Below are 23,505 nucleotides of genomic sequence, written 5' to 3'. Positions count from 1 at the left end.
CCGAGGGTACCATACCATACCCCGGAAAAAGTTTGAACCCTGGGGTGGAGCGCACGGAAGAATTTTCTCCTGTGGCCTCACATAAACGCACAGCCCCGGAATTCACACGGCACACCCCTCGCCATCCCCGCCCGCCCTCCGCAGCGCGCCGCGCCTCACCGCGCCCCGGCCCTCCCTCTCCAGGGGATCCCCTCCTTTCTCAATAACAAGTCTGTGAACTGTGAAGGTCGGCCTGTCTCGAGGCCTGTCTGCCTACCCCCCCAGCCCCCAGCCAGTCTAGATGACTACGTATGCTGCGACGCGCGCGGCGCGGGCCTCGCTGGCTGTGGGGGAGCTCTCTCGCGCCGCCGGGTATAGAGAGGTCCCCCGCCGCGCGGCCCCGCCCGCGCGAGGTAGGTTTGTGGTTTTGCGAGAGCGGTGTGCTTGAGAGAGTCGGGGGTGTGCTTGAGAGAGAGAGTCGTCGGGAAGCGGGCACGTGTCTAAAATAAGCAAGCAATCATGAACGACAAAAGAAACGGTGGTTACGTAAACTGCTAAGCGACCAGAGCTCTCGAACAGACACCCCCAGAGCCTGGACCATTCGGTGGGGGCTGAGTGCGTGGATCGAGTTCAAGACTGGAGAGCATCGCGTACGTGGAATGATACGTGACAGCGCCTACTGCCGCGCGATCGGGCCTGGGCGTCCCAAGGCCCAGAAGAGGAGTGGGCGACTGCACCCTCACGGCCTCAGGCTGTCGCTCAGGCCGTGGCACCCTCACGGCCTCAGGCCGAGAGCTTGAGCAACTCCTGCGCCGCCGTGACGCGCGCGTCCGGACCGTGCATCAGCCTCGGAAGAGGATGTGCCACCGCAACCGGCACTAGCGTGTTGAGCTGAGCCACTCCGGGCGGCCTAAAGAGCAGGACGACTCACGTGACTGTCGATCAAGCTTGACCCGATTACGGGGGCTAAGTGTGACCTAGCAAGGAGGGGGGCGACGGGGGCGGGGCTCACCCGGAGATCAGGTGCGCCAGTTGCTGCTGCATGGCAGAGACCGAATGCCCCAGCCCAGATCGGCAGCGCGGTGTATGCGAGAAGTGGGGGCGATGGGACGCTGCCCCACCCGCCAATGGGAACGCCGCGCGAAGGGGGGACGGCTGCATTGTGCAGTAAGGTTGCGTTGACCACGTCGTGAAGCTTTGCAATTACTGCCCATCCACCTTGGTTGAGGACGCCGTGGTTGAGGACGTAGAGATCTGGAGCGTTGACTCCGACGCCGGGGGGCTGCGGAGCCCCGCTGCGGTAGACTTTGATCCACTTCCGCAGCTGCACCTGGGGATGGGGGTGGGGATGGAATCTCGGCGAGGTCAGACACCTTATCTGGGATGTAACGTGCAGGAATGTGATGGGGTGGGCGGGGTCGCTGGCCGCAGCGTACCGGCTCAACCCCCGGAAACTCGCGGCACGTGGGCTTGATCCTTGCCCCAACTGGACGAGCGAGAGCGTTTTGGACCACTTTGTGCTTGAACGCGGCGTCGTGCGCCTTTCTCCGTCGCCTTATACCGGCTGGAGGCGTGAGAGTGGTCGAGGCCATCGCCATGGGCTCGTGCCTAGCTTGCTGGAAGGCGGTGCAGCAGACGAGGGCAACGGGGACGCGAGGGTTGGCAGCAAATTCTACCGCAGGTCAATGTCGGCGCCGCAAAGACCTGCGTTGCCCCACCTTCCCAACTGCTATCGCCATCATACAGTGGGTTGCGGGCATTAAGAAAACAGGATTCCGCGGCACGCCGCCGTTTCTAAGCCTTTCCACAGCCCTCATCCACCCCACGCCGTGGTTTCTTAGCTCCGGCCGGGGCACTCAAGCCAGAGCGCCGGCCCGAAGGATTTTTTAGGTAAGAGGTAAGCTGCGGTCCGCGAGGGCGATGCCAGAGTCTGCCGCCGAGTCGGCTCTCTGTCTGGATACTGGATGACGGGAAGACGCACACACGCCTCCATTCACTCCATCCACTCAGAACACCGCAGACTTGGAAAGTGACAAGTGCGCGCGCCGCAGGCGAAGAGAAATTTTGAGCTGGGCCTCCCGTTCACACTCGTGTCTGGCCTTTTCTCGGGGCCGCGCCTGCGGCGCGCCGTGATTTCTTAGATTTTTGCGGAAATCGCTTGGTAGGGTTTCTTAATGGTACGTTTTCTTAATGCCCGCAACCCACTGTAGAAAGCCTAGAATTTGTATTAGAAAGCCTAGAAAGCCATCTGTCCGAGACCGTGGATCCAATACCCCTTTGTACTACTACCCAATCAGGCACCAGATATATGTAAGCGGCAGTTGTGGGGGGAGACAGAGCAGTTAGGTGCCCCGACCCACGCACGCACGCACAACATTATCAACAAACAAAAAACAAGCTGCTTACGGCACATACCAAGGTTGGACCTCGGTCGGTGTCGCGCCCGAAATGCGGTCTCACAGGACGATTCACGCGACAGGCAAGGTGCGGGCGACGGCTTTCCTCAGAAGCCGTAGGAAGTCGTCGCCTAAGGCAGTCGAGAAAGATTGATTCTCGCCACTGTAACTATTGATATTGATTATTGACAGCATCCCCTCTAACTATTGACAATATATTGAGGTATTGATCACTGATGTTCACCTCCAAAAGCGTAAAATGTCGACACATTAGTCCCAAACGTCGCCTAGATGGTGGCTGAAATCGAATTAGATCGAATTATTCGCAAATTCCAAGCGATTTTGAAGCGATCCGAGCAAATTTGAAAAGCGATTTGGGCCCATTTTGACTAGTTGCACACAAGGTCCGCCTGCGTGCGCCGCCAGCTTCCCAGGGCCATCGCGCGAAAAACGACGGAGGAGATGCATCCTAGCTGTCGCCACCGAAGGCGACTCGGCGCCGCTGAGATCGGAGACCAAGCTCTGACAGGTCGCACGTCGCTCCTTTGACGCCGACGTGACTCACCCGTGCAGAGCGCATCAGGACACGGTCTCGACGCGCTCGGTACGACGCCTGCGACCCTTCTCGGGTCAGGTGGCACGACGCTCATCGCGCCTGCCAGCGCTGCCGTGCAGGCTGCCACGACGAGGTCGAGCACGCTTCTATATGCTCGCCCAGCCTTCCTTTCCATCCCATTAGGCAGCCTGGGAACGGTGGCGGTCAGAGGCAAAGCCTGCGAGGGGCGGTGATACCACATGTCACGGCCACCGCCGGCTCGACGCGACGATAGCCTCCGGCAGGCTGACTTTGAGGCACCATCATCGGACGATGTCGACGAGTTGGGTCGCTCTCGCGGTAGCCACAGGTAGCCCCCCGTACTAGTATCACCAGCCATGGCCTCAGGGAGCCGGGCGAGGGCGCTGGGAGCAACACGGACAAAAAAACATCAAAATTCATCATGTTCACGCGACCCTATTTGCAACTAGTCTTTTGAGCAATTTTAGGGCGTCTGCGAGCCCGGGATGGACATGACTTCGCTGAATACATCGATATATTGAGAAGAAGATCTCAGATCTGGCTTAATGCTTAAAATTCTTTGTCCGATAATAATATTCATATACTCAGGAACTCTAAATATGCAATATGCTTGGGCAAAAATGATGCCAAATCTCTTAACTCGACTTGACCTTGCGGGGTTTCGACTCCCGGACGGCACGGGTAAACGCGGACCCGGTCGTTGTTTCCGCCTCCACATCGAAAGCGCGCGGCACGTCCTGGTCGTTCGTCATGCCCGACATGTTGAGCGGGCGTCTTATTTGCCAGACGTGGTTCGTCCTCTCCCTGCGGTCTCTCAGCTGCGGTTTCCAGCCCTGGTCGTACCAGCGCCGGCGCGTGAAGAAGGTCAGATCGGCCCCGCCCTGCGCGACTACCGACCCGATCCACTTGTGGACCTGCAGAGGTAGGGGAGGGGAGGGTGAGGTGCGCTTCTCATTGGTGAGGTGAGGTACGCATATCTCAAGTGCAAGGCCCGGTGCGCGTGGGTGCGCGCGCGTGCGCGCGCGTGCGCGTGTGGGAGCGTGTGTGTGTGATTGTGTGTGTGCATGAGAGAGAGTGTGTGTGTGTGGGTGTGCGTGCGTGCTGTGGACCTGCCAGTGCGCGCAACAGGCGTTGCGGCCGCCGGGGCAGCAGGGCTGCTTGGGCGCGCAGCAGGGGAAGGCGTGCAACAGAATGGTACTCTCGTCCACCGGGAGGAGGGCCTGAGCGTCCGAGGGGGGCAGCTGGCTGAGAGTGGACTTTGCAAGCGCGGTCTGTGCAGCCGCAGGACGACAGGTGGGCAAGCGGCCGGGCGGCGTCGACGCAGGCGAGGGGAGCCGGCGAAGCGGGGGGCCCGGCGCACGTTGCCAAGGTAAGCGGCGGTGAGGGCGGGGGAGCTGGTGAAGGCGCGCAGGCGCGAGGCCGGCACGGCGAGCACGTTGCGCACGTCGGCGGTCATGCCTGCGATCTCCTCGATAAGGAAGGAGGAGTAGCCTGTTCACGGCAGCGGGTGTGGGGCCAAGCTCGCTTCGGACCACTCCGCTCGATTTGTGGAGGAGGAGCCGAGCGAGTCGATGTAGCCGAGAAGCGCCTTGGTGTGCGCCTGGTGCCTGTGCACCGCCACCTCGTACGAGAGCAGCGGCTTGTCTCTCTGCAGCAGCTGGCGGGCCCCGCTGAGGGTCGGTAGCTCGTGCCCCTCGAGGTCAAGATGCCTTCGGGGCACGCTAGGGACGTGTCGTGGACGTTACGGACCCGGGCTGCCCCTCGAGAGGTCGAGAGCTGCACAGGAAGCCCATGCGCGTACGCGCAAAGAGGGTGTCGAGCGAATATGGGGAAGCGGCGGCGGCGCTCGTTCACGTAGTGGTACCCTCGGTCCCTCACCGGCTGCGACCCATTCGCCTCCGCGTCTGTAAGATTCACCTGTGCCGCCTCGTCCGCCTCGCCCACCGCGCCCCACAGCGAGCAGAGGTTGCGGGCCTGAGGAGCGGGCGGGCAACCGCTTCGGCCTGCTGTGGAGCTCGACTGCTGCGGCAACGAGCGAGCCTGCTTGGGCAGCCGCATCTTCTTGATGTTCTCCATGGAAGGGTCGATGGCGTAAATCGTGCGGTGGGGCATCAATTCCGCGTAAAAGTTGGCAAAAACGCCGTCGAAGGCGCCGACATCGAGGATGCCACCTTCGGGCACGAGGTCCTCCAGGAGCAGCGAGGCGAGCAGCGAGTTTGCGATCGGCTCAGATGCTGGTGCGTGCCTCTCCCACACGGCTCGGGTCTCGACGGCTGCGGGCCGGGACGGCGGCAACTCGTCGCCGTTGCAGTGGAACATGGAAGGGGCAACCACAGATGTGGGTGCCACCCACAGGTGTTCCTTCGCCTCGTTGGCAGACTTCAGGACGTCGGAAAAGAAGTTTGCGCTGCAGAATGACTCCGTGTCGCGATGCGCTCCCCGCTCCCGTTCCCCTGTGTCTCCCTGATCGTCCTTACAAGATCCTGCTCGTGCAGGTGGGGACCCTCTCCTTCTCCCACCCCTCGTTTGGCGTGCCCGTTTCATTTATTTATTCATGCGTGGAAAAGACTCACTTGGGTTGTCCGTTTTCTTTCTTTCTTTCTGCGTGGAAAAGAAGGAATTATATCGACAAATCCACATGGTTACAGATGCGACGTGTGCTATGGAAGGAGTACGAGACCAGAATTCCAGATACGACGGGCTCACACGTGATACGTACGATTGAGGTGCGCTTGCCTTTCGTACCAGGAGTCGACGCTCGCCCGCTTCGAGCCTACCTACCTCGATGAACTAGTGCGGAGGCAACCCTGGCCGGTTGTGAGGATCACGATGCCGGCGTGACCACGACTAACTGACGGATCCGCTCCTGACAGTGGCATGCACCGCGCTGCGGCGCGTGCCACTCTTTGTTTGAAGTTAAATGTCGAATCAGAGCGCCGTCGGCGCTGATCCTCGTATTCCTCCCACGGACCCGCCCGGGACCGCTCCGGGACGCACGCCGGCGAACGAAGCACCAACAAGCTGCTGTACGGCCCCGGCATCGCCTTCCCAGGCTTAGCTAGACTGAGAGATATTGTGGACATGGTTGGTCTCTACAATATATACACTGACACTGAACCTCCCAGAGCTCGTCCCGGTCCGTCACGGCCATCCTCGGCCTTCGGAGGGCCCCCGGCCGCGGCGCGGTGCGGCGGAGTCACAAATCCGACGGCAGAGCACCGGGACGCGGTCGGGCGATCTGAGGCCCAACTAGGCGTATGCATTGCCCATCCAGGGCTATTTCACCTGTTACCTGGACCTATCAACAGGCGCCTGCGGCGCCGTGCCCAGGAGCTGCTGCTCCAACCTGTTCACACTTTCGTACGGCACAGTAGGAAGGGGCAACCACAATGTGGGTGCCACAGGTGTATTCTTTTTTTGCTTGGGCGGACAGCATGACGGGGTAGGTAGGGTAGGGCCCTCCCGTCGGGGTTTTCCCTCTCTTCACGCCGGAATTTTCACAGCAGGAAATGAAATTTTGCGCGGAAATCACGATGATCGATGTCAACCCTCCCCAAGTGGGTGATCTGGTTGGTGCTTGTAGGGCTTGAGAGTGGCCTGCCATGTCACAGGAAGGACTGTGGTTGCAGGAGAGTACCACCAACCATCACTTTAGTTGGTATAGTACCCCACCTTCAACCATCCTATGATTTCTTTTCCCCCATAAGTAGCAAAGTAGGTAGGGTAGGTAGGTAGGTAGGTAGGTAGGTAGGTAGGTAGGGGCACCGCAGGGCCGGTCAGGCAGAATTTCATCTCATCAAAGCAAAAAACTACACCTGGGTGCCAACCCTAATAGAGAGTGCGCCGGAACGGCGGAGAAAACGGCGCCGGGCTGAAGCCACTTTTTAATTAACGGCGCACTCTGCGCCACCGAGGCGGATAGCACGATCGGCCTTCGGATCAATCCACGATTGCAACCTAACCAACATGGCCAACCAACCAACGTCGGACACCGCGTACTCCATCCTTGCGGACGCTCTGCCGCTCGGACCGCACAGGTAGAGGTGCCGCAAGCAGCGCCGGCGAGGCATCTGCGATCTATGCTACCTGCTCCCGGGGTGGACTGTATTGAGACCATTGGAGCGAGTTTCGGCAATCGCGGCTGGGGGGGGGGGGGGGGCGCGAACACATGAATCGCGCGGAACGAACCTCTGCGACCCCCCCCGCTCCCCCTCCACCACGATGCTTTCGCCCGCTTCGCCGACGCGTTCGAGTCGTGAGGAGCAGCTGTTTCGGCTGGCCCAGATTGTCGAGGCGGCGAGCCTCTCCTCAGATCCAGCCTGCGCACATCTCTCGCCAAAAGATGTGCAGAGGCAGTGGCTTGAAAAGGGCGTGCGGCAAGCACAGATGGTGCCGAGGCAGCTGGAGAGAGTCTCGGCCAGCCGAGGCAAAGAACCGGTCAGGACGGAGCAGGGTGCAGCAGCAGCAGCAGGAAGGTCGCTGGCCGGCCGGCCGTCGGGCTCTGGCGGAGGTGCGAAGCTGGCAGTTGTTGCAACTGTGTGCATGCTTATCATCGCGGCGCCGCTCCTCCTCCCGAGCCTTTCTCCCTCACCGCCACCTCTCTCTCCACCGCCGCCGCCTGCGAGGTTCATGGAGATCACCTTTGACGTGATACCCATGCCGCCGGCCCTCAGAGGCTCGGAGGCCGTGCCACACACACACGAGTCCCGCAAGCTGGCCAGCGCGCTGTCCCTGGAGGAGCTAACCACGCTGCTTCGCGATCGCCTGCCGCCTGAGGTCGACCCCCGCGCGGTGGCGCTGCGGCGTCACGGTAGCTCCTTCTCCGTATCGATCTCTGCCCCCTCTACGGACACGTTCGCGGTGCTTGAGGTGCTCTTTGCAAAAGTTGTATGCGGTCGCTTCCACGAGATATGCGGCTGTCCAACCTCCGCCTTCGCAACCTGAACGCTCCCCCGTCAAAGCCACCTGACCCGCCGCGCCCTCCTCAACCACCCTTTCCGCCCTCCCCACCCTGGCTGCCCTCCCCACCTCGGCCGCCAAGACTCCCGCCGCAACCAAACCGACCATCGCCAAGGCAGCCTCTTCCGCTCCAGCGCTTGCCAACCCTTGCAGTCGCGGTTCTGATTTCGCTGCCGGTCCTCCTGCTGGCCGCCGCCCTCCGACCGTCGCAGGAGAGGGGGTGCGGCGCGAGATTACCTCAAGGGCTTCGAGGAAGGCGAGCCTAGAGACGCCACTGACACCGCGTCTGATTGCGACTCGATTTCGACGGCAGCGCCTGCGGAGCCGGGCGATGCTGCTGCTGACGGTGTCGGTGAGGTGGAGCCGTTTAGGGAGAGCGGCAGCCCCGTCACCGAAAAGGATACTGCGACGCGTGAGGTAGCGATTGGAGATTGCAGCACTCGTTGGCTTCGAATGAAGCTCACGTTCACGCAGCTGATGCTACATGGCCCCCGGGGCACCTGGTGAGGATCTGGCGGCAAAGATGGGCTATGCTTGCTTTTGCGAGCTCCGATTTCAGCTCCTACTCGGGACTTCATGACTCGCGCGGCGTTCCTCCGTTGTCCGTTGCTGATTGTTCCGTAGAATCCGCCACTACTTTGGCGTGCCGTAGGAAGACGAATGCGGGCGCCGCGAGACTGGGAAAGCGCCGCGAGATAGGCGGAGAATGGCGATCATCGATCATCGTCACTGCGGAAGAGCCTAAAGATGCAGACAGAACATGACAAAAGCTATTGCTTTCAAATGAATATGCGTTGACGCTCTCGTAATGCTTTGGAGGTCAGACGGTGAGTGTAGCCACAGCGGTGAGTGTAGCTACAGCGGGTGCACTCTACCGGTCTACACCGCATGCTGCGCCTCTGGTCTCTGGCGGACGTGGCACGTCTCCGGGCGGACGATATACAGAGTGCGGGTTCCCCGCCTCAACCCACGGCTCATGGGTCTTCGGATCGGGTCATGCCTCGCAGCCGTCCAGCCCCGCGGCGTGCGCGCGGGGGTGCCAGCTGCGCACCGCTAGCTAGAGTGCCTGCTCCACTTGAGCTTGACCGGAGAAGACTTGAGCCGCGTCCCGCCACTCGTCTGCCGGTCTGGCGGCACACAGGCATTCACAGGGCACTGCTCGACTGGCAGTGCCAGTGGTGGCAGACCCGAGACCGCTGCACTGTCGGTTCTTTGTGAGGTCGTGTGCAGTGTGGACTTGTCTCACTTTTCCCAGCGGTGAAGTCGCGACGACAAGATGTCTCCCCTAGTAGTTACTGAAGCGGCAAAAACAATATAGAGACCTAACACAAGCTACTCGGGCGAGCGGACTGCCCGCTCTCATACAATGAGAATGCGTCGAATCGTCTCCACATGAGGCATGATCGCATGCGACTCAGACCAACAGTCCAGGAGGGAATCCCCCCCCACCCCCGCCCAACAGCATCCTCCACCACGGCCGGCGACCGTCGAACGCATACCATGCGCCGCGTCCCGCCACCGGCGAGGGCGGGAGAGCGCGGCTGGCCGCGCCGGCGTGCCGTGGCGCGGCGCCCTCAGACCTGCTTGAAGAGGGGCTCCGAGTTCGGGTTGCCCGGCTGCTGCGGCCCCTGCCCGATCTTCTTGAGCAGGGCGACGTTGTCGCCGATGATCTTGAACTCGCCGGTGACGCGGTAGGTGAGGTCGTTCTCCGACGCAAACTGCGCGAGCACCTTGGAGAGCGCCGGGTAGCGGTAGCGCGGCATCGTGGGGAAGAGGTGGTGCTCGAGCTGCCACTGCATGCCGCCCCAGAGCACGTCCGAGAACCAGTTGTTGCACTTTGCGTCACGCGTGGAGCGGAACTGCGCCTCGACGAAGTCGTACTTGCGCAGCGTGTCGCCGAGGAAGATCTCCTCGCTCTGGTGCGTCACCGTCACGATGGTCGCCGTGATGAGCCCCGAGAGCCACACCGAGGCGAGCAGGAGCCGGAAGGGCACCAGCGCAGAGAAGGCCGCCCAGTGCGCCGCTAGCCGCGCGGCCTCGCCCCACTTCTTGTCCTTGAGGACGTACCGGATCGAGTCGAAGCGCCAGTAGAGGAAGAGGATCGAGTACGGGAGGGGCCAGTAGACGTGCTGCCACTGCCGCAGCCACGGCAGCGTGTCGTGCCGCGGGTCGGGCGCCCAGAGGTGCAGCGCGGGGTCGAGGGCGATGTCCTCGTCGTACCCAACCTCGTTGGTCAGCGCGTGGTGCATGTTGTGCTTGTTGGACCACCACGTGGTGGACATGCCGCCGATCAGCTCCCCAAAGCCGCGCATCGCCCACGCAAACGGCTGCCGGCCGTGCACGTAGTCGTGCGACAGCCACCCTGCGAGCGAGTTGCCGATTGCGAGGCAGACGACGCCCGCAAAGGCAGACCAAAAGCCGGATCTCCGCGCGAGCCAGACGCCGGCGGCGGTGACGGCGGACCAGGGCGCCAGCTTCTGCAGCTCGCCGAGCGGGTGGATCTTGAACCACCCCTCCTCCACCAGCCGCTGCCGCAGCTCGCGGAACGCGTACGTCGACGCCGACGGCGGCGCGATGCCCTCGGGCGGCGCCCTGGAGTTTGGCAGCCGCTTGAACATGCTGATGGCCTGCACGGGAGGGTGAGGGTGAGGGTGAGGGCCGGAGGGCGGCGCCGGCCGGCGGCGCGGCGGGCACGGAGGCGGCCGAGGCGTCCGCCGGCGACGAGGCGGGTGTGCGGCGGCTCTGGTCGGGCGGGCGGTGGCGATGCGGTGAACCTTGTCGGAATGGAAGGCGTACATCACCTCGGTGGCGTCGGAGTTGTTGTACGCGTCGATCCAGTGGGTGCCCGCCGGGTGCGCCGCGCGCCAGTTGGTCAGGTCGTACCACTCGTCGTCTATCCGGATGTTGAGCCTGCCCTTGCCCTTCTTGCCAGAGCTCGCCGGCGGCTGTGCAGCTGCGGGCGCCGGCGCCGCCGCCGGGACCTGCGCGAGCGGCGAGGCGGCGAGGCGGAGAGACTGCGGCGCGGACGCCTGCAGCAGCCGCGGCCGCTGCAGCAGAGCGCAGCCGCCGGCGATCAGAAGCGGCGCGAGCATCTGCCTCGCGAATGAAGCGCGAGGTCTTGTGCCTTCACGGAGGTTTCGTGTTCATCTTTTTTGTGATTTTTCCCCAAACCGTCGGCTTTCTTCCTGCCCCAGGCCCCAGCCGCTTGCTCTCCAGCCGACTGGCTGACAATGGAGCTCCACCTCTCCGGCGAACGCAAGTACTTGTCCCTCGCGAGCATCCGCGCCGCGCCGCCGCGGGTGATTTCCGGCGACGAGTCTGCGAAACTCGCCGGCTGCGCGGGCGCGGAGCTCGGCCCGCTGCTCCCGCAGCTAGCAGAGGATGAGACGCTCATCGGCGTGCTCGTCGCGTCTGACGGACTCGTCTCGGCGCCCATCACAGCGGGCGAGCTCTGCCGGGGCGTGCTGCTCCACACGGACGCGGCTGGCACGCTGCTTTCCTCGCTGCGCGCATGGTTTCCTCCTGGCGTGGCGGTGCAGCCGTCGCCGTGCGGCACGCACGTGGGACCGCTCAGTCTCAAAGGCGCCTGCTGCTGCGTCCTCCTCCCAAAGTCCGTCACCGATGCGCTCGCGATGAGCGAGGCGCGCCTACGGCCACCTCTCGACCACCTCTGGCCACCTCTCGGCCACCTCTCGACCACCTCTCGACCACCTCTCGGCCACCTCTCGACCACCTCTGGTCACCTCTGTTCACCCACCTCTCCCGCTCGCGCCCGCCCTCCGCCTCTCCGGCGACTACCGCACAAAGAGCACAACCAAGCCGCACGCACGCACGTTCGGGGACGAGCCAATAGCGATGACAAAGATCGCGCTGACGGCGCCGGGTTGCACTTGGTCAGACGGCGCCGGGTTGCACATAGGCGCGCGTCGTCGGCCACATGAACGGTGCGCGTGCGGCCCGGGCGAGACGCACACCGCGAGATAGCCACGTGGGCCTTCGAGCAGGCACGACTGCGTCGCCTGAGCCTCCCAGGCTTAGCCACGGACGACTGCGCTGCGTAGAGGGGAGCCGGGTGCCGGCCCAAGGGAGGCCGCCTGCGACCTGCGGTCCCTTCCACCATGGCGCGAGAGATTCAGCGGCACTCCGAGAGAGCAGGGCTGAGGCTTGCACGCCGCGCGTGTCGGCTAGCATTTAGTTTGTGTGTGTGGTGCCGTCACGGCGTGATGCAACCCCTCGCGGGAAAACACCATCATGTCACCCTTCACGGGCGACGGCAAGCACTTTTAGGCGACCACGCCGACTCGTGCCTCGCGTACGCACGCGGCCTCTGCGGCGTGGCGGGCGCGACCGGCGCGCAGATGACGGGCGTGAGCTGCGCCGGGTTTGCTCTTGAGGCGGCAGTGGAGGGCGAGGCAAAGCTGCGCAAGCTGCTCGTCCGCTTCCCGGTGCCGCTGCGGCACGCGTCACAGGTGCGCGGGTTCGCCGTCGAGCTGCACCACGCCGCCTTCGCCGCGCTCGGCCTGCACTACCGCCTAAGGCACGGCTACTACCGGCGCGGCGCGCTGATGGCAATCGCAGGCGTCGCAAAGGCGATCGCGAAACGGCGAGTTCAGCTCGGCGCGGTCGGGCTCGCCGCCGCCGCCCTCGTGGTCGCCGTCGCCGCGCGCCGCCGCGTGGGCTAGTGACACGTGAGAGGCGCAGTGTTTCACGTGGGTGGTTGCACTCGCGCAGTGTTTCACGCGCAGCTCGTGCATGGATGGGCGGCCGCGAAGTCGACTGCGCACCGCGCCCCGACCGCTGCCACCGCTCGGCGGCCGCGCGCGGCGAACTAACAGAAGACCCGCCGGGCGCCGGCTCGCTCCTCGCTGGCATCACAATCGAGCATCACAAGAGTTGCGCGTGCTTCGCGCGAGGTGCAGGTGGGCGTGCGCGAATGTATATTTTTCTTCGTGACAGTATCTAACACTGTGTCTTCGTTGTCGGTCGACAACACAGTCACAGACCGCAGTGCTCAGAGTGGAGATTCCAGAGTCTACGGCTTTACAGGTCGAGCCGACCACCCAGAGGCCAGCCAGCGCACGACTATTATCCGCGCGCGCAGCACCGCAGCACAGGAGTTGCACCCATAAGCCTTAGGAGTTGCACCCATAAGCCCATAGATGCTTGCCCTTGCGCACCACCCCCTTACAGACGCCGCACCCGTACATGTAGTGCTAGATCTCCGAGAGCCGGTGCCTGCTGCCTTTCACACAACCACCAGAGGCGGCAGTTGGATTGGCTGCCACCGCACGGCACCGATTGAGACGGTCCACACGCGCCGCCGACACACCCGTTCCTAGGCCCCCGCACGGCCGACTCAGCCGACCTGCGGGACAGAGTCGACGGTGCCGTCCTCTTTGACGCGGATGCGGACGCGGTCCTCGCGAAAGTCCATTGTCATCATGTCGTCCACGCCGACCAGCGACACTGACAGGTCCGGCCGCGCGGCGCGGATGGCGGCGGCCGCCGCCTCACCGCTACTGCCAACCAGGTCGGGCCAGCTGCGGGCGGCTGAGGCGCCGGCGCCGCTGCCCGCGCCGCCTGCCGCGTCCACCGCCATCTTCTCCGCCACCCATTTGGCCAGCGTCCCGCTCCCCATGCCGTACCCGCCGGGCAGCGGGCGCAGGTCCCGCGTCTGCTTGAGCGGCGGCCGCCCCCAGTGCTCAGGGAAGCGGCCGCTCGCGGCTGGCGCAGCCTCGGGCGCGAAGAACTTGCTCCGGTCGCGCGCGACCTTGGCTCCGGACTCGTCCACCCCAAGCCGCCTCTGCTGCTCCTCGGTGTAGAAGAGCGCATCGTACGAGCCCATGATGCGCACACCCTCCGGCTTTTCTATCTCGCCGCGCGTCCATGCAGGGCCAATCACGCACAGGCCTCCCCGTCCCGCGCCGCTGCCGCCCGCGCCATCCACACCAACACCCGCGCAGTCGCCCGCGATATCGCTGCCCGTGTGCTCCCTCATTGCGAGCGTGGAGAGCTCTCCCGTGTCGAATCGCGCGCAGAAATCACCAAACCCGAGCGGTGGCGGCTCTTGGTTCTCAAAGCGCTGCCGCAGCTCGGCAGTGTGACGTGACCACAGCGCGTCTGGCATCCCGGCCAGCACACTACCGTCGATTCGGTCGAGGCCTTTGACGAGGACCATGCGGCGGAGAATGGAGCGCGTCGTAGCAGCCGAGAGTAGGCAGCTAGAGCGGGCCGGACTGGGACGCGGCCGACTCGGCCAGACAGCGTTTTTTTATTTTGAGATTCTTCACCTCTCTTGAAAAGGGTCGGAGAGTGGTGGGGGTGGGGGTGGTGTTGTTGGCGAGAGTGGCTCTTAGTGAGACACGCACGGGTGTCGGTGGTAGCGAGTGAGCCGCGCGCGCGCGCAGCGCGGCGCGGCTCGGTGGGAGTCGTGATCATCATCTGCCGAAGAACTCCTCCGCGATCCACTTGGCCGTTTGCGTGAGGCCTCCCTTCTGCAGCGCGAACTCGTGGCGGACGCCCGGCTGGCCGTGCCGCGTGACCGAGAAGCCTGCGTTCTTGAAGCGCGCCCACGCCTCGAGGCCCACGCCTGGTCCTGGTTGGCCACGGGATAGGTGTTGTCCTTCTCTCCCACAAAGTAGAAGACCTTGATCGCGGTGGCGTTGGGGTCGACGAGTGCGGGCTCCCCATCGCCCTCGTGCTTGTTGATGTTGACCTGCGCGAACGCCATCGGCAGCGTGTCGATCGCGATCAGCGCCTTTTCGGGAGGCCGTGCTCGTGAACGAAGGCTTGAGCTGTACTGCGGCCGAGGCGGCAATGGTGCCGCCCTGGCTGTAGCCGCCGATGATAACCTGCGACGCGAGTGCCCTGTCAGCTCAGCGGCGGGGACTGGGGCGCACTAGAGCACGCACTACGCGGGAACCACGAACCTTGCTCGCATCGCCGCCGAGCTTCTCCGCCTCCTCGTTGATGACCATGTTGACGAGCATAGCCACCGATTCATCAGCTTCACTAAAAAATACCCTCGCACATTCTAGAAGGGGGGGGGGGGGTGAGTTTCAGACATCAGAGCCGCGCGCCGGTCCCGGTCTCCCCGCTCCGCACGGCCGCGGCAGAGAGCTCCACAAAGCGGCCACAACCAGTAAACTCTCAAGTCCAGACGGCCAAGAGCAAGAACGCGGTAGTGACGGCACACACACGGAGAGAGGCGGCCCGTCGCTCGTGAGAGAACGCGCACCACCCACGGCCGCCTCACCCTCTCTCCTCTCTCAGAGCCGCACCCCCGTGTCGTACCACGATGAGACGCCCTCTCGCCCCTCTCTCTCGCCCGCAGCCTCGTCTGCTGGCGCAACCTCGGCGTCGCCCGCCGCCGCCTCGCCTGCTGACGCCGCCTCCTCCTCTGCCACCACCTCGCTCACCACGATCGCCAGCTCGTTGCGCCGCCGCCACGGGATGGCGTACGGCGCATTGTACTGCAGCACCTACGTGGCGAGTACGCCGACATCAGGGCGGGAAGGCGGTCTTGTGAAGTGTGTTCAGAGCACCGCGTGAGTACGAGGGGCTGCGAAGACAGTGAACCTCTCGAGTGCTACTTGGAACACAAGAATGCGCAGTTGCAACTAGGCTGCAGCACCGAAAAGGCTCCCGCCTCGACGGGCGCCGTGCCTGGGTTCGGGTACCGTGTGGTTAGGGGATGGGTGCGGGTGCCGCGGGGGTAGGGGGTCTCGACGGGCGCCGTGCCTCCGTCCGCCTCGATGGCCGCCTCGAGGGCATCGCGCTGCCGCCGCACCTCGCCGTCGGTGACGACGCCGGCGAACGCCTTGACGGCGACGATCCGCGCGGGCACCTCGTCGAGCGCGACGCCGCCGTCGGCGTTCGGCCGCGGGGGCGCCCGCGCCGCGTCCCTCGGGAGCACGAAGCTCATCGAGCTCGCGGCGCCTCCGCCGGACACGTCGATCCCAACCGGCGTCGTCATCGCCATCGCAGCGCCGTCCGCCTGCAGCAAGAGCAGCCACCGTGAGGGCCTGTGGGGCACGGTCTCGTGTGCCGTGTGAGACTCGCCGAGATATGGGGAGATACGGGGAGATGTGATGAGATATGGGGAGGTGTTCCGCTTCTAGCGACGCCCGCGTTGTCCCCAAAGAGGTATGAAGCGAGCGCGTTGAAGCCCGCGCCGCCGCCCTCGACGGCGCCGAAGCCCGCACCTGAGTCCGGGTACCGTGGGGGTACGGGATGGGTGCGGGTACCGTGGGGGTAGGGGGTCTCGACGGCGCCGAAGCCCGCACCGCCCATGCCCTTGCGCGCGACGGTGAAGGGCGGGTAGCTTCTCAGCTCGACAACGCCGTCGAGGGCGCCCGGCCCCGCCCGCCACGAGCGGAGCACGCGGTACTTTGGCGTCTCGAGCCTGTTATGAGGGCTGTTGGAGTGCGAACTGAACACCACCCACGCGGTAGTGTGCAGGGGGGCCAATCGTGGTGAATGAAGAGAGACGCGCCCGTTGTGAGCTGTGAGATTGTGAGGGTCGGCCCGCGGGCAGATAGGAGACTGGAATGCCCCGAGGCTGTTTCATGAGCCACGCCGAGGTCAGGGGGGGCGGGAGGGACGGTATTGCGCCGTGCCTTCAGAGCAGCGCGTGAATACACGGGCTACGGATGCAGCGAGTACCGCGGAAGACGGCAGAAGACGGCGGGATGCAGCCGAATCCCCGTGCCCCCCCGCGCTAGTTGGAAGAGGCGTCCACGCTTTCCGCTTCTAGAGTCTCCTTGCCCCTTGGGCGTAGAGCGGAGCGCGTTCTTCGCCTCCTGCAGCAGCTCGCGCTGCTTGCGCTCGTCGCCGGCCAAGTCCGCAAGTGCCCTCGCCACGCGCGTAGGGTCGATCGGCGCTGCGGGTGCCGCGGCCCTGAGAGGCGTGGCGAGGGGCGGTGAGAGGGAGGAGAGAGGAGAGAGGAGAGAGGAGAGAGGAAAGAAAGGAGGAGGAGGAGGAGAGAGAGAGAGAGAGAGAGAGAGAGAGAGAGAGAGAGAGAGAGAGAGAGAGAGAGAGAGAGAGAGAGAGAGAGAGAGGCAGGCACCTGAGCTGCTCCACTGTCGGTGGCGCCAGTCCTTTGGTGAGCTCCGGCAGCTGCTTCCGCAGCGCGACGAGGCCCTCGAGATCCGACCTGGCCGTCGTGCCGTCGGGAAAAAGGAGGTCAAGGAGGAGCGGGTGGCCCTTGCCGATCCCCTTCTCTTGAACTTCGGCCGCCGCGACCCGCACGTCACTGACGATTTTCTTGCCATCCCCGGCCACCTTCTGCAGCAGGCGGATTCGCTGCTGCGGGTTCTTGTCGACGTCGAGGAGAGCCTGCGCAAGTCAGAGGAGACGTGAGCACACGCACTCAGGGGGGTCACCCAAGCAGTTGTGAGAGCCTTGTCAAGCCGCTTCTGCCAACTGGTGGGCCGTTTCGCCTTGTCGAGGCGGCGCTGAAGGCCCTCGGGCGAGTAGGCAACGCCACTGGTGACAGCCAGCGAGGCGAGCGTCACGACGATGCCGACAAGCTGGCCCATGCTGAGTGGACGCGAAAGGCGAACAGGCACTCGCCTGCCAGCAGTCGCCTGCGAGTGCGAGTTCATGGAGCCTTCCACCTTCTCTTATTTTGTTCACAGCCTTGTTATTGAGAAGAAAATACGTGGTGGGCGCGCTGCGGTCGCACGTCTACCTCCGTCATAGTGCCACGACGTGCGGCCTAGAATTAGCACACGCGCCTCTGCTTGCATACACTCACACATTGGATTGTCATCGCCTGTGAGTGCGAGATAGGGCTAGCAGTAGGCAGCTAGCCTCTGAGGAGGGCGTCCATAGACACCTCACTAGACCCCACACACGGTCTCGTCCGTGCCTCGCCGGCCGGAGAGATTGCTGGAGGTAGAGCAAGCCTGCTCTAGCCTCGCATGTCACTTCCTGTCGTCTGTTGTGTCGTTGTGCCCTTGTTTGTACTCTTGGTACCGTGGAGTGCTGGGGGGGGCGACAGGGAGGATATGGCCTTGAGTTATGTGTAAGCCGACTCAGGGTGTGTGGCAGCCCGCTGGCTGTGTGTCTTGTGAGCTTGTTTGTGTCTGTGTGTCGCTCGTGCGTGTCGTCATCATCTGTCCAGCGTCCACCCATACCGCGTTGGTGTCCAGTCCGAGCCCCTGGCTGTTCTTCACCTTTCTACCTACCTACCTACGTCCTATGGCGCTGTGCGCTGGTCTGTGAGAGGTTGAGGTGCGAGCCCTGGAGGCCCTGGGAATGGGGGGAGACTACCCGCGGGCCTAGAAGGCCCGCGCGCAGGGGGGTGGGGCATTGAGACCGGTCATGAATGAGTGCGCGACACGCATGTTGCGAGCAGCGTTGTTGATGTTTTGCGCGTCGCCACAGACGGCGGCGCGCGAGAGCTGTTGCGAGTGGTGCTGGACAAAGCCCCGGGCGCTGCCGGAGGCTGTGCCGTAGTCGGTGCGGTCGACGGCGCTCGGGCTGCTGACCTCTTTGGCGAAGTTGTGGATGATTCTCTTGGTTGGCGGCGCGATGCCGCCCTGGCTTTCGACGAGACAAATTCTGACGATTCCGTTCTTGACATGGAGCGCGTCGTAGTACTGTCCCTTGTGCCCTTTGACCCAGCCTTTACCGGTCGCATGGACGAGCGGGCCCTGTGACTTGTGGCCGCGCTCTTTGCACCCAAGAACCTTGAGCAAGGTTTGGTCGAGGGTGTTGCCGAAACCAAACTTGTGGCCCAGTGACGCACAGCATCCGCCGTGTGCCGCCGAGCCCTGCCCAGCCTGCCTCGTCTTTGTGAGGGCGCTAGGCACCTTGACTTCGTAGTGGACATCGCGCTGGGACTGCAGGTCCCCGCCGATCTCGCACATGTCGGTGACGTGTTCACATAAACGCACAACCCCGGGCCCCGAAATCGCACAGTGACAGTATTTTGTTCACAAGAATGAACTTTATACAACCGCGGCCTCCTCGCCGCATGCACCGAATCCGATTTAGTGCGCGATCTCCGGCCCCCCCCCGCAAGGCGCAACAAGACACACACACACACAAGAGAGGCTTCGGCTGGTAGTCGACAAGCTGCCGAGCCCAAGTCACACTGTCAGTGCCAAAATTCTTGTTCGCTTCTAAAATCACACACACACACACACACACACACACACACACACACACACACACACACACACACACACACACACACACACACACACACACACAGACACAGACACAGACACAGACACAGACAGACACACACACACACACACACACACACACACACACACACACACACACACACACACACACACACACACACACACACACACACACACACACACACACACACACACACACACACACACACACCACGGCTTCCTTGGCCTTGGCCGGCAGAGCAAACAAAGAACGCCTCGTGTGGGCTCTGGCCACCTCGAGCGGTCGACGTGGAGCTGTCTCTTCGAGCGGGCACAACAAACCGGCAAAGCTCCGACTACTCCTGTGTCACGGCCGCCTCACGAGGCAGGGCGGATCTTGATGCGGCGTGCGCGGCCTGCGGCCTCGAGGGAGGCAACAGCGCGCCTCGCAGACGGCGCGGTTGTTGCTGGGTTGGCGCCCAGGGAGATTGAGCGCAGTTGAGAGTTGAGTGGCATGGAGTCGATACCACGAGCCAGCCACAGCACGCAACACTCGTCAACCTGATTATCTTGCAGCCAGAGCACCTGGACGCCAGTCATGAGGCCGCGCGAGAGCGCAATGGCTAACAGGTAGCACTCCAGCCGCCCGACTCCGCACTGGCTCAGGTTCAAAAGCTCGGTCGGAGACGGCGGCGGAGGAGCCACGAGCAGCTCGAGCAGCTCGTCGCTCTGCAGCTGCAGCTCGACAAGGAATCGGCCGCAGTGCCGGCGGCTGGACTGGCGACGGTAGCGCTGCACGAGGCTCTCCGCCGCATCGACCGCGAGCCTCGACCGCTCCTGGGAGGGGAGGGTGGGGTCAGTCAGTCCACGCTGAGTCAGGCAAGGGCTGCGCTACTTCTCCCCGCCTCCACGCCCTGGCAGAGTTTCGATGTCGTGAGAGACCTTTGCTCGTTTGCTGCTACTATACCGCATCTTGCTGCAGCAAGAGAGGAATGGCGTGTGTGTTATGCTTCCTCCCTCAAATCGCTTTCTGTTTGTAATGGACGGTGCGCTCCTGCCTCAGCGTGCGGAGCAAAGAGGAGGATGTGGAGCAGAGGAGGGTGAGGGTGCGGAACGCGTCCAACTTGGATGTTCCTAGAGTCGCCATGTGCGCCAGGAGATCGAGCGGAAGGTGAGCTATGGGCGACGCGCTCGTACAGCACGCCATTTGGACTACCACACAGAGAAGAACGCACGAGTTTGGTTTGAGTTCCGGCGGTTTGTGCTATGCGTACGTCCTAGAGAACACAACCCCCTCTCCCTTTTCAATGTATGAAGAAGCCGTCAAACGCAAAGAAGAATGCAACACGCCAGGCCGCTGCTGCCCAGGCTCGGGCCGAGAGGGAAAAGGCCCTCGACTTTGCTCAGAGCGCAGGGCAGGTTGACGGCGTCTGGTACCTCGACTCCAAGGAACTGAAGCTTGCACTCGACAGGTGGGAGCGGAGGAACGACTCCGACGCAAGCTCTCTCCCACAATCTCTCGCACAATCTCTCGAACCCAGTGAGCGCGGCAGTGATGACTGCCCCATCCTCTCCGAAGATTCGTTCACCGGCTTCTCCGACTGCGCTGATTGGTAGGGCCCCCAAGGGCCTAGAAATCGCGCCTCTCTCTCCCTTGTCTCTCTCTCAATGTATGTGGCTCTTACGTACATTCCCGGAGGAGGACTGCTGACAGGGTTTGCGATGAGGAGTGACCCGAAGGGTTTCTCGGGGTTAGTGCACCACTAACCGCCTCTGCAAGAGCACTGCGACGGATCGGGCTCATACTAGCACCCACCTCGCGAGCCGACGTTCTGGCTCAACGAGGCTGCTGCTGGCACTCGGGGCCGACTTCCTGGCCCAGCGAGGCCGCTGCGGGGCACACGGCGGCACGGGTCACTCCTCAACACAAACCCCGTCGAAGCAGGAAGTATGGAAAGGCGGCGCGGTATGGTAAAGAACGACGGCACGGCGGACAGTAAGGAGCGGCGGCATAACGGCAACGGATGGCGGGGCGCCGGTCGGCTGGGCAGAGCGGGCAAGCGAGCAGCGGGGCGGCAGGAGGGTGAGGTGGCGGGGTGTTTCACGAGGAGGTAGAAAGTCGGGCGCGAGCGGGCGAGGTAGCGGCGAGGCGGCGGGAGGGCGACTTTTCTCCCAGTAAGCTAAAAGTACGTACGAGAACACAACCCCCTCTCCCTTTTCTCCCAGTAAGCTAAAAGTACGTACTTTTCTCCCAGTAAGCTAAAAGTGTACGTACTTTTAGCTTACTGGGAGAAAAGGGAGAGGGGTTGTGTTCTCTAGGCCCGTACGTACTTTTAGCTTACTGGGAGAAAAGGGAGAGGGGGTTGTGTTCTCTAGGCCCCTAAGGAGAGGGGGTTGTGTTCTCTAGGCCCCTAAGGGCCCTACGCGCGGCGTGAGAGCTCGGAAGCGAGCTTTGCACGCGATCGAGGATGGCGCGACTCACCTAGATTCGCGACTCCACACCCAGACATACACACATTCGCTTGTTGATGAGTGCGTTCGACGCGCGAGAGGAATACGCGAGGGTATGAGCGGCGCAGAGCCTCACGCTCGCCTCGGGCTCCCGCAAATGTCATCGTCTGCAAAGGCCCCAGCTGGCAAAACAGAATCCTCTTCTCGACAACTTTAATCGAACCAGAGCCGCTCCGCCTGCCGCGGCCATTTTACTGTCCGAGAATATTGCCCAATAGTCCCTTGGCCGCCTTTCCGGCGTCGCCGCCCAAATGCTTGTCGACGAGTTTGTTCACTTGCTTCTCGGCCTCGGCAAGAGCTACCGACTCCCCCACCTTCGACACATAAACCTTGGCAATCGTGGTCGCGAGCGCATACGGTGCAGCGCCGCTCCCACCGCCGACATTGGACTGCCGCAAGGCAGGGATTGTGGTGCTGAAGTTCTTGCCGCCAACAGCCGAGAGATCCGCCGCAAGACTGGTGTCGGCGATCTCAAGTCGGTTGATCCGCAATCGAGAAGAGGAGCCACCGGAGGTATCCGTCGACGGCGAAGGCTTGCTCGAAGACCCCGAATCATCTGCTAGAAGCGCCTGGATATTTGTCGATCCATTTGCGCCCAGCACCAGATTGACCGACGGAGACCGCACCGTCACCTCGGTGATCACGATCGGCTCCCGCGACAAGATTGATGCCGGGTCAATCCTGATCACAATATCCTGAAATGAGATTGCCTCACCGCTGAAGCCGCTCGGATTCGCCACGGTCAGACCGGAAATCGAGCCTTTGGCTTCCTTGAGCGATATGCGAACATCCGATACGCGAACCGTCGTCCCCAGAGCATATGTTCCACTTTTTTCGATCAAGCTGGCCACAATCCTGTCGATGGAGTTGGCCAGATAGTAGAGCCCAGTTCCCGCCAATAGCACCAGAACGACCAAGCAAACATGCACATGATGCGCCTGCATATGCGTCCGAAGACGCGAAGTGGGACGTGCGCGCAGACGGAAGGGAAAGCTGTTTTTTTCTCTCTCAATGTACGTGGCTCTTGAGCACTTGAGCACTTGAGCACCGGATAGGGTCGATTCCGCATGGTACGGGACCCCTCGATCGTCTCGCCCTCCCTCACTGGTGTTCATTGGGGGGGGTCATAACAAACACGGTACAGGATCGAGGTGCACGCTGCCGAAGCAGTGTCGTCCCCTCTCTCCCCGACGGCGATGGCGGTGTGACCGATCGAGCTACAAGAGGAGCTTGTTCAGCAGGATCCGGGATAGTCTCGTGCACTACCTCACTGGGCCTGAGACCACAGAGCCAGCATCCCGTCACCGTCTCGGATTCATGTGGGATCGAACCACTCCGGGGTGGGCAAGCCCACCATTCAACCTTGTTAATTGTCAAAATTCCTGTTGTGCAAGAGGGGAGGGGGCTCTGACGGAGTGCGTGGCGGGAGAGGGCAGGGAGTGGGCGCGGGGGAGGGGGGGGGGGGGGCTCAGCCGTGCAAAAAGCATCAATTAATAATAGTAAGGAAGACATGTTGCCCGGCTGTTCAAGAAGTCCGTCTCGACGTGGCTCTTACGTACATTCCCGGAGGAGGACTGCTGACAGGGTTTGCGATGAGGAGTGACCCGAAGGGTTTCTCGGGGTTAGTGCACCACTAACCGCCTCTGCAAGAGCACTACGCCTCAGCGGGCTCATACTAGCACCCACCTCGCGAGCCGACGTTCTGGCTCAACGAGGCTGCTGCTGGCACTCGGGGCCGACTTTCTGGCCCAGCGAGGCCGCTGCGGGGCACACGGCGGCACGGGTCACTCCTCAACACAAACCCCGTCGCGAAGCAGGAAGTATGGGAAGGCGGCGCGGTATGGTAAAGAACGACGGCACGGCGGACAGTAAGGAGCGGCGGCATAACGGCAACGGATGGCGGGGCGTCGGTCGGCTGGGCAGAGCGGGCAAGCGAGCAGCGGGGAGG

The 23,505-nt window shown here is 63.0% G+C and overlaps 7 protein-coding genes across 7 annotated transcripts; 1 reads left to right on the top strand and 6 right to left on the bottom strand.

The window, feature by feature from the left end:
- Positions 1–3,587: 3,587 nt before the first annotated feature.
- EMIHUDRAFT_222174 (hypothetical protein) lies at positions 3,588–5,271 on the bottom strand (the record flags this gene model as incomplete). The annotated part of the gene is made up of 5 exons (XM_005793201.1): positions 3,588–3,866; positions 4,161–4,223; positions 4,313–4,420; positions 4,568–4,661; positions 4,817–5,271. The coding sequence occupies 5 exons, from the start codon at positions 5,269–5,271 to the stop codon at positions 3,588–3,590; spliced, it is 999 nt and encodes a 332-aa protein (XP_005793258.1).
- Positions 5,272–9,176: 3,905 nt separating this feature from the next.
- On the bottom strand, positions 9,177–10,951 carry EMIHUDRAFT_417285 (hypothetical protein). The gene is made up of 3 exons (XM_005793200.1): positions 10,686–10,951; positions 9,248–10,538; positions 9,177–9,226 (listed from the first exon to the last, which is right to left on the bottom strand). Exons 1-2 carry the CDS (start codon positions 10,707–10,709, stop codon positions 9,486–9,488), a joined length of 1,077 nt encoding a protein of 358 aa, XP_005793257.1. The 5' UTR covers positions 10,710–10,951; the 3' UTR covers positions 9,177–9,226; positions 9,248–9,485.
- Positions 10,952–11,132: 181 nt separating this feature from the next.
- On the top strand, positions 11,133–12,669 carry EMIHUDRAFT_439475 (hypothetical protein). Its single transcript, XM_005793199.1, has 3 exons — positions 11,133–11,552; positions 11,831–11,855; positions 12,199–12,669. The coding sequence occupies exons 1-3, from the start codon at positions 11,142–11,144 to the stop codon at positions 12,591–12,593; spliced, it is 831 nt and encodes a 276-aa protein (XP_005793256.1). The 5' UTR covers positions 11,133–11,141; the 3' UTR covers positions 12,594–12,669.
- A 173-nt stretch (positions 12,670–12,842) lies between these two features.
- Positions 12,843–13,855, bottom strand: EMIHUDRAFT_439473 (hypothetical protein). Its single transcript, XM_005793198.1, has 2 exons — positions 13,268–13,855; positions 12,843–12,914 (listed from the first exon to the last, which is right to left on the bottom strand). Exon 1 carries the CDS (start codon positions 13,754–13,756, stop codon positions 13,268–13,270), a length of 489 nt encoding a protein of 162 aa, XP_005793255.1. The 5' UTR covers positions 13,757–13,855; the 3' UTR covers positions 12,843–12,914.
- A 1,166-nt stretch (positions 13,856–15,021) lies between these two features.
- EMIHUDRAFT_439471 (hypothetical protein) lies at positions 15,022–17,505 on the bottom strand. The gene is made up of 8 exons (XM_005793197.1): positions 17,313–17,505; positions 16,979–17,247; positions 16,678–16,809; positions 16,185–16,315; positions 16,042–16,115; positions 15,652–15,907; positions 15,545–15,576; positions 15,022–15,392 (listed from the first exon to the last, which is right to left on the bottom strand). Exons 1-8 carry the CDS (start codon positions 17,448–17,450, stop codon positions 15,180–15,182), a joined length of 1,245 nt encoding a protein of 414 aa, XP_005793254.1. The 5' UTR covers positions 17,451–17,505; the 3' UTR covers positions 15,022–15,179.
- Positions 17,506–19,402: 1,897 nt separating this feature from the next.
- On the bottom strand, positions 19,403–20,018 carry EMIHUDRAFT_222165 (hypothetical protein; the record flags this gene model as incomplete). The annotated part of the gene is made up of 3 exons (XM_005793196.1): positions 19,403–19,462; positions 19,608–19,883; positions 19,989–20,018. 3 exons carry the CDS (start codon positions 20,016–20,018, stop codon positions 19,403–19,405), a joined length of 366 nt encoding a protein of 121 aa, XP_005793253.1.
- Positions 20,019–21,748: 1,730 nt separating this feature from the next.
- EMIHUDRAFT_222164 (hypothetical protein) lies at positions 21,749–22,501 on the bottom strand (the record flags this gene model as incomplete). The annotated part of the gene is made up of 1 exon (XM_005793195.1): positions 21,749–22,501. One exon carries the CDS (start codon positions 22,499–22,501, stop codon positions 21,749–21,751), a length of 753 nt encoding a protein of 250 aa, XP_005793252.1.
- Between the last annotated feature and the right edge of the window lie 1,004 nt (positions 22,502–23,505).

The sequence above is a fragment of the Emiliania huxleyi genome (assembly GCF_000372725.1).
Source record: "Emiliania huxleyi CCMP1516 unplaced genomic scaffold EMIHUscaffold_102, whole genome shotgun sequence".
In the NCBI taxonomy this organism is placed as follows: Eukaryota; Haptophyta; order Isochrysidales; family Noelaerhabdaceae; genus Emiliania; species Emiliania huxleyi.
Note: the sequence above shows the minus strand (reverse complement) of the source record. Positions and strands in the feature narration are given on the sequence as shown.

What these genes read in the sequence shown, in the direction of transcription:
- EMIHUDRAFT_417285 (XM_005793200.1), bottom strand. Translation starts at nt 10,709, where the DNA reads ATGTACGCCTTCCATTCCGACAAG. An exon ending in ACGCCTTCCATTCCGACAAG is followed by an intron (nt 10,539 to 10,685) that starts GTTCACCGCATC and finishes CCTCCCGTGCAG; the next exon opens with GCCATCAGCATGTTCAAGCG.
- EMIHUDRAFT_439475 (XM_005793199.1), top strand. Translation starts at nt 11,142, where the DNA reads ATGGAGCTCCACCTCTCCGGCGAACGCAAGTACTTGTCCCTCGCGAGC. An exon ending in ATGCGCTCGCGATGAGCGAG is followed by an intron (nt 11,553 to 11,830) that starts GCGCGCCTACGG and finishes GGTTGCACATAG; the next exon opens with GCGCGCGTCGTCGGCCACAT. An exon ending in CGTCGTCGGCCACATGAACG is followed by an intron (nt 11,856 to 12,198) that starts GTGCGCGTGCGG and finishes AAGCACTTTTAG; the next exon opens with GCGACCACGCCGACTCGTGC.
- EMIHUDRAFT_439473 (XM_005793198.1), bottom strand. Translation starts at nt 13,756, where the DNA reads ATGGGCTCGTACGATGCGCTCTTCTACACCGAGGAGCAGCAGAGGCGG.
- EMIHUDRAFT_439471 (XM_005793197.1), bottom strand. Translation starts at nt 17,450, where the DNA reads ATGGGCCAGCTTGTCGGCATCGTCGTGACGCTCGCCTCGCTGGCTGTC. An exon ending in CTCCGCTCTACGCCCAAGGG is followed by an intron (nt 16,316 to 16,677) that starts GCAAGGAGACTC and finishes CCCTCATAACAG; the next exon opens with GCTCGAGACGCCAAAGTACC. An exon ending in TCGAGGCGGGAGCCTTTTCG is followed by an intron (nt 15,393 to 15,544) that starts GTGCTGCAGCCT and finishes CTCGCCACGTAG; the next exon opens with GTGCTGCAGTACAATGCGCC.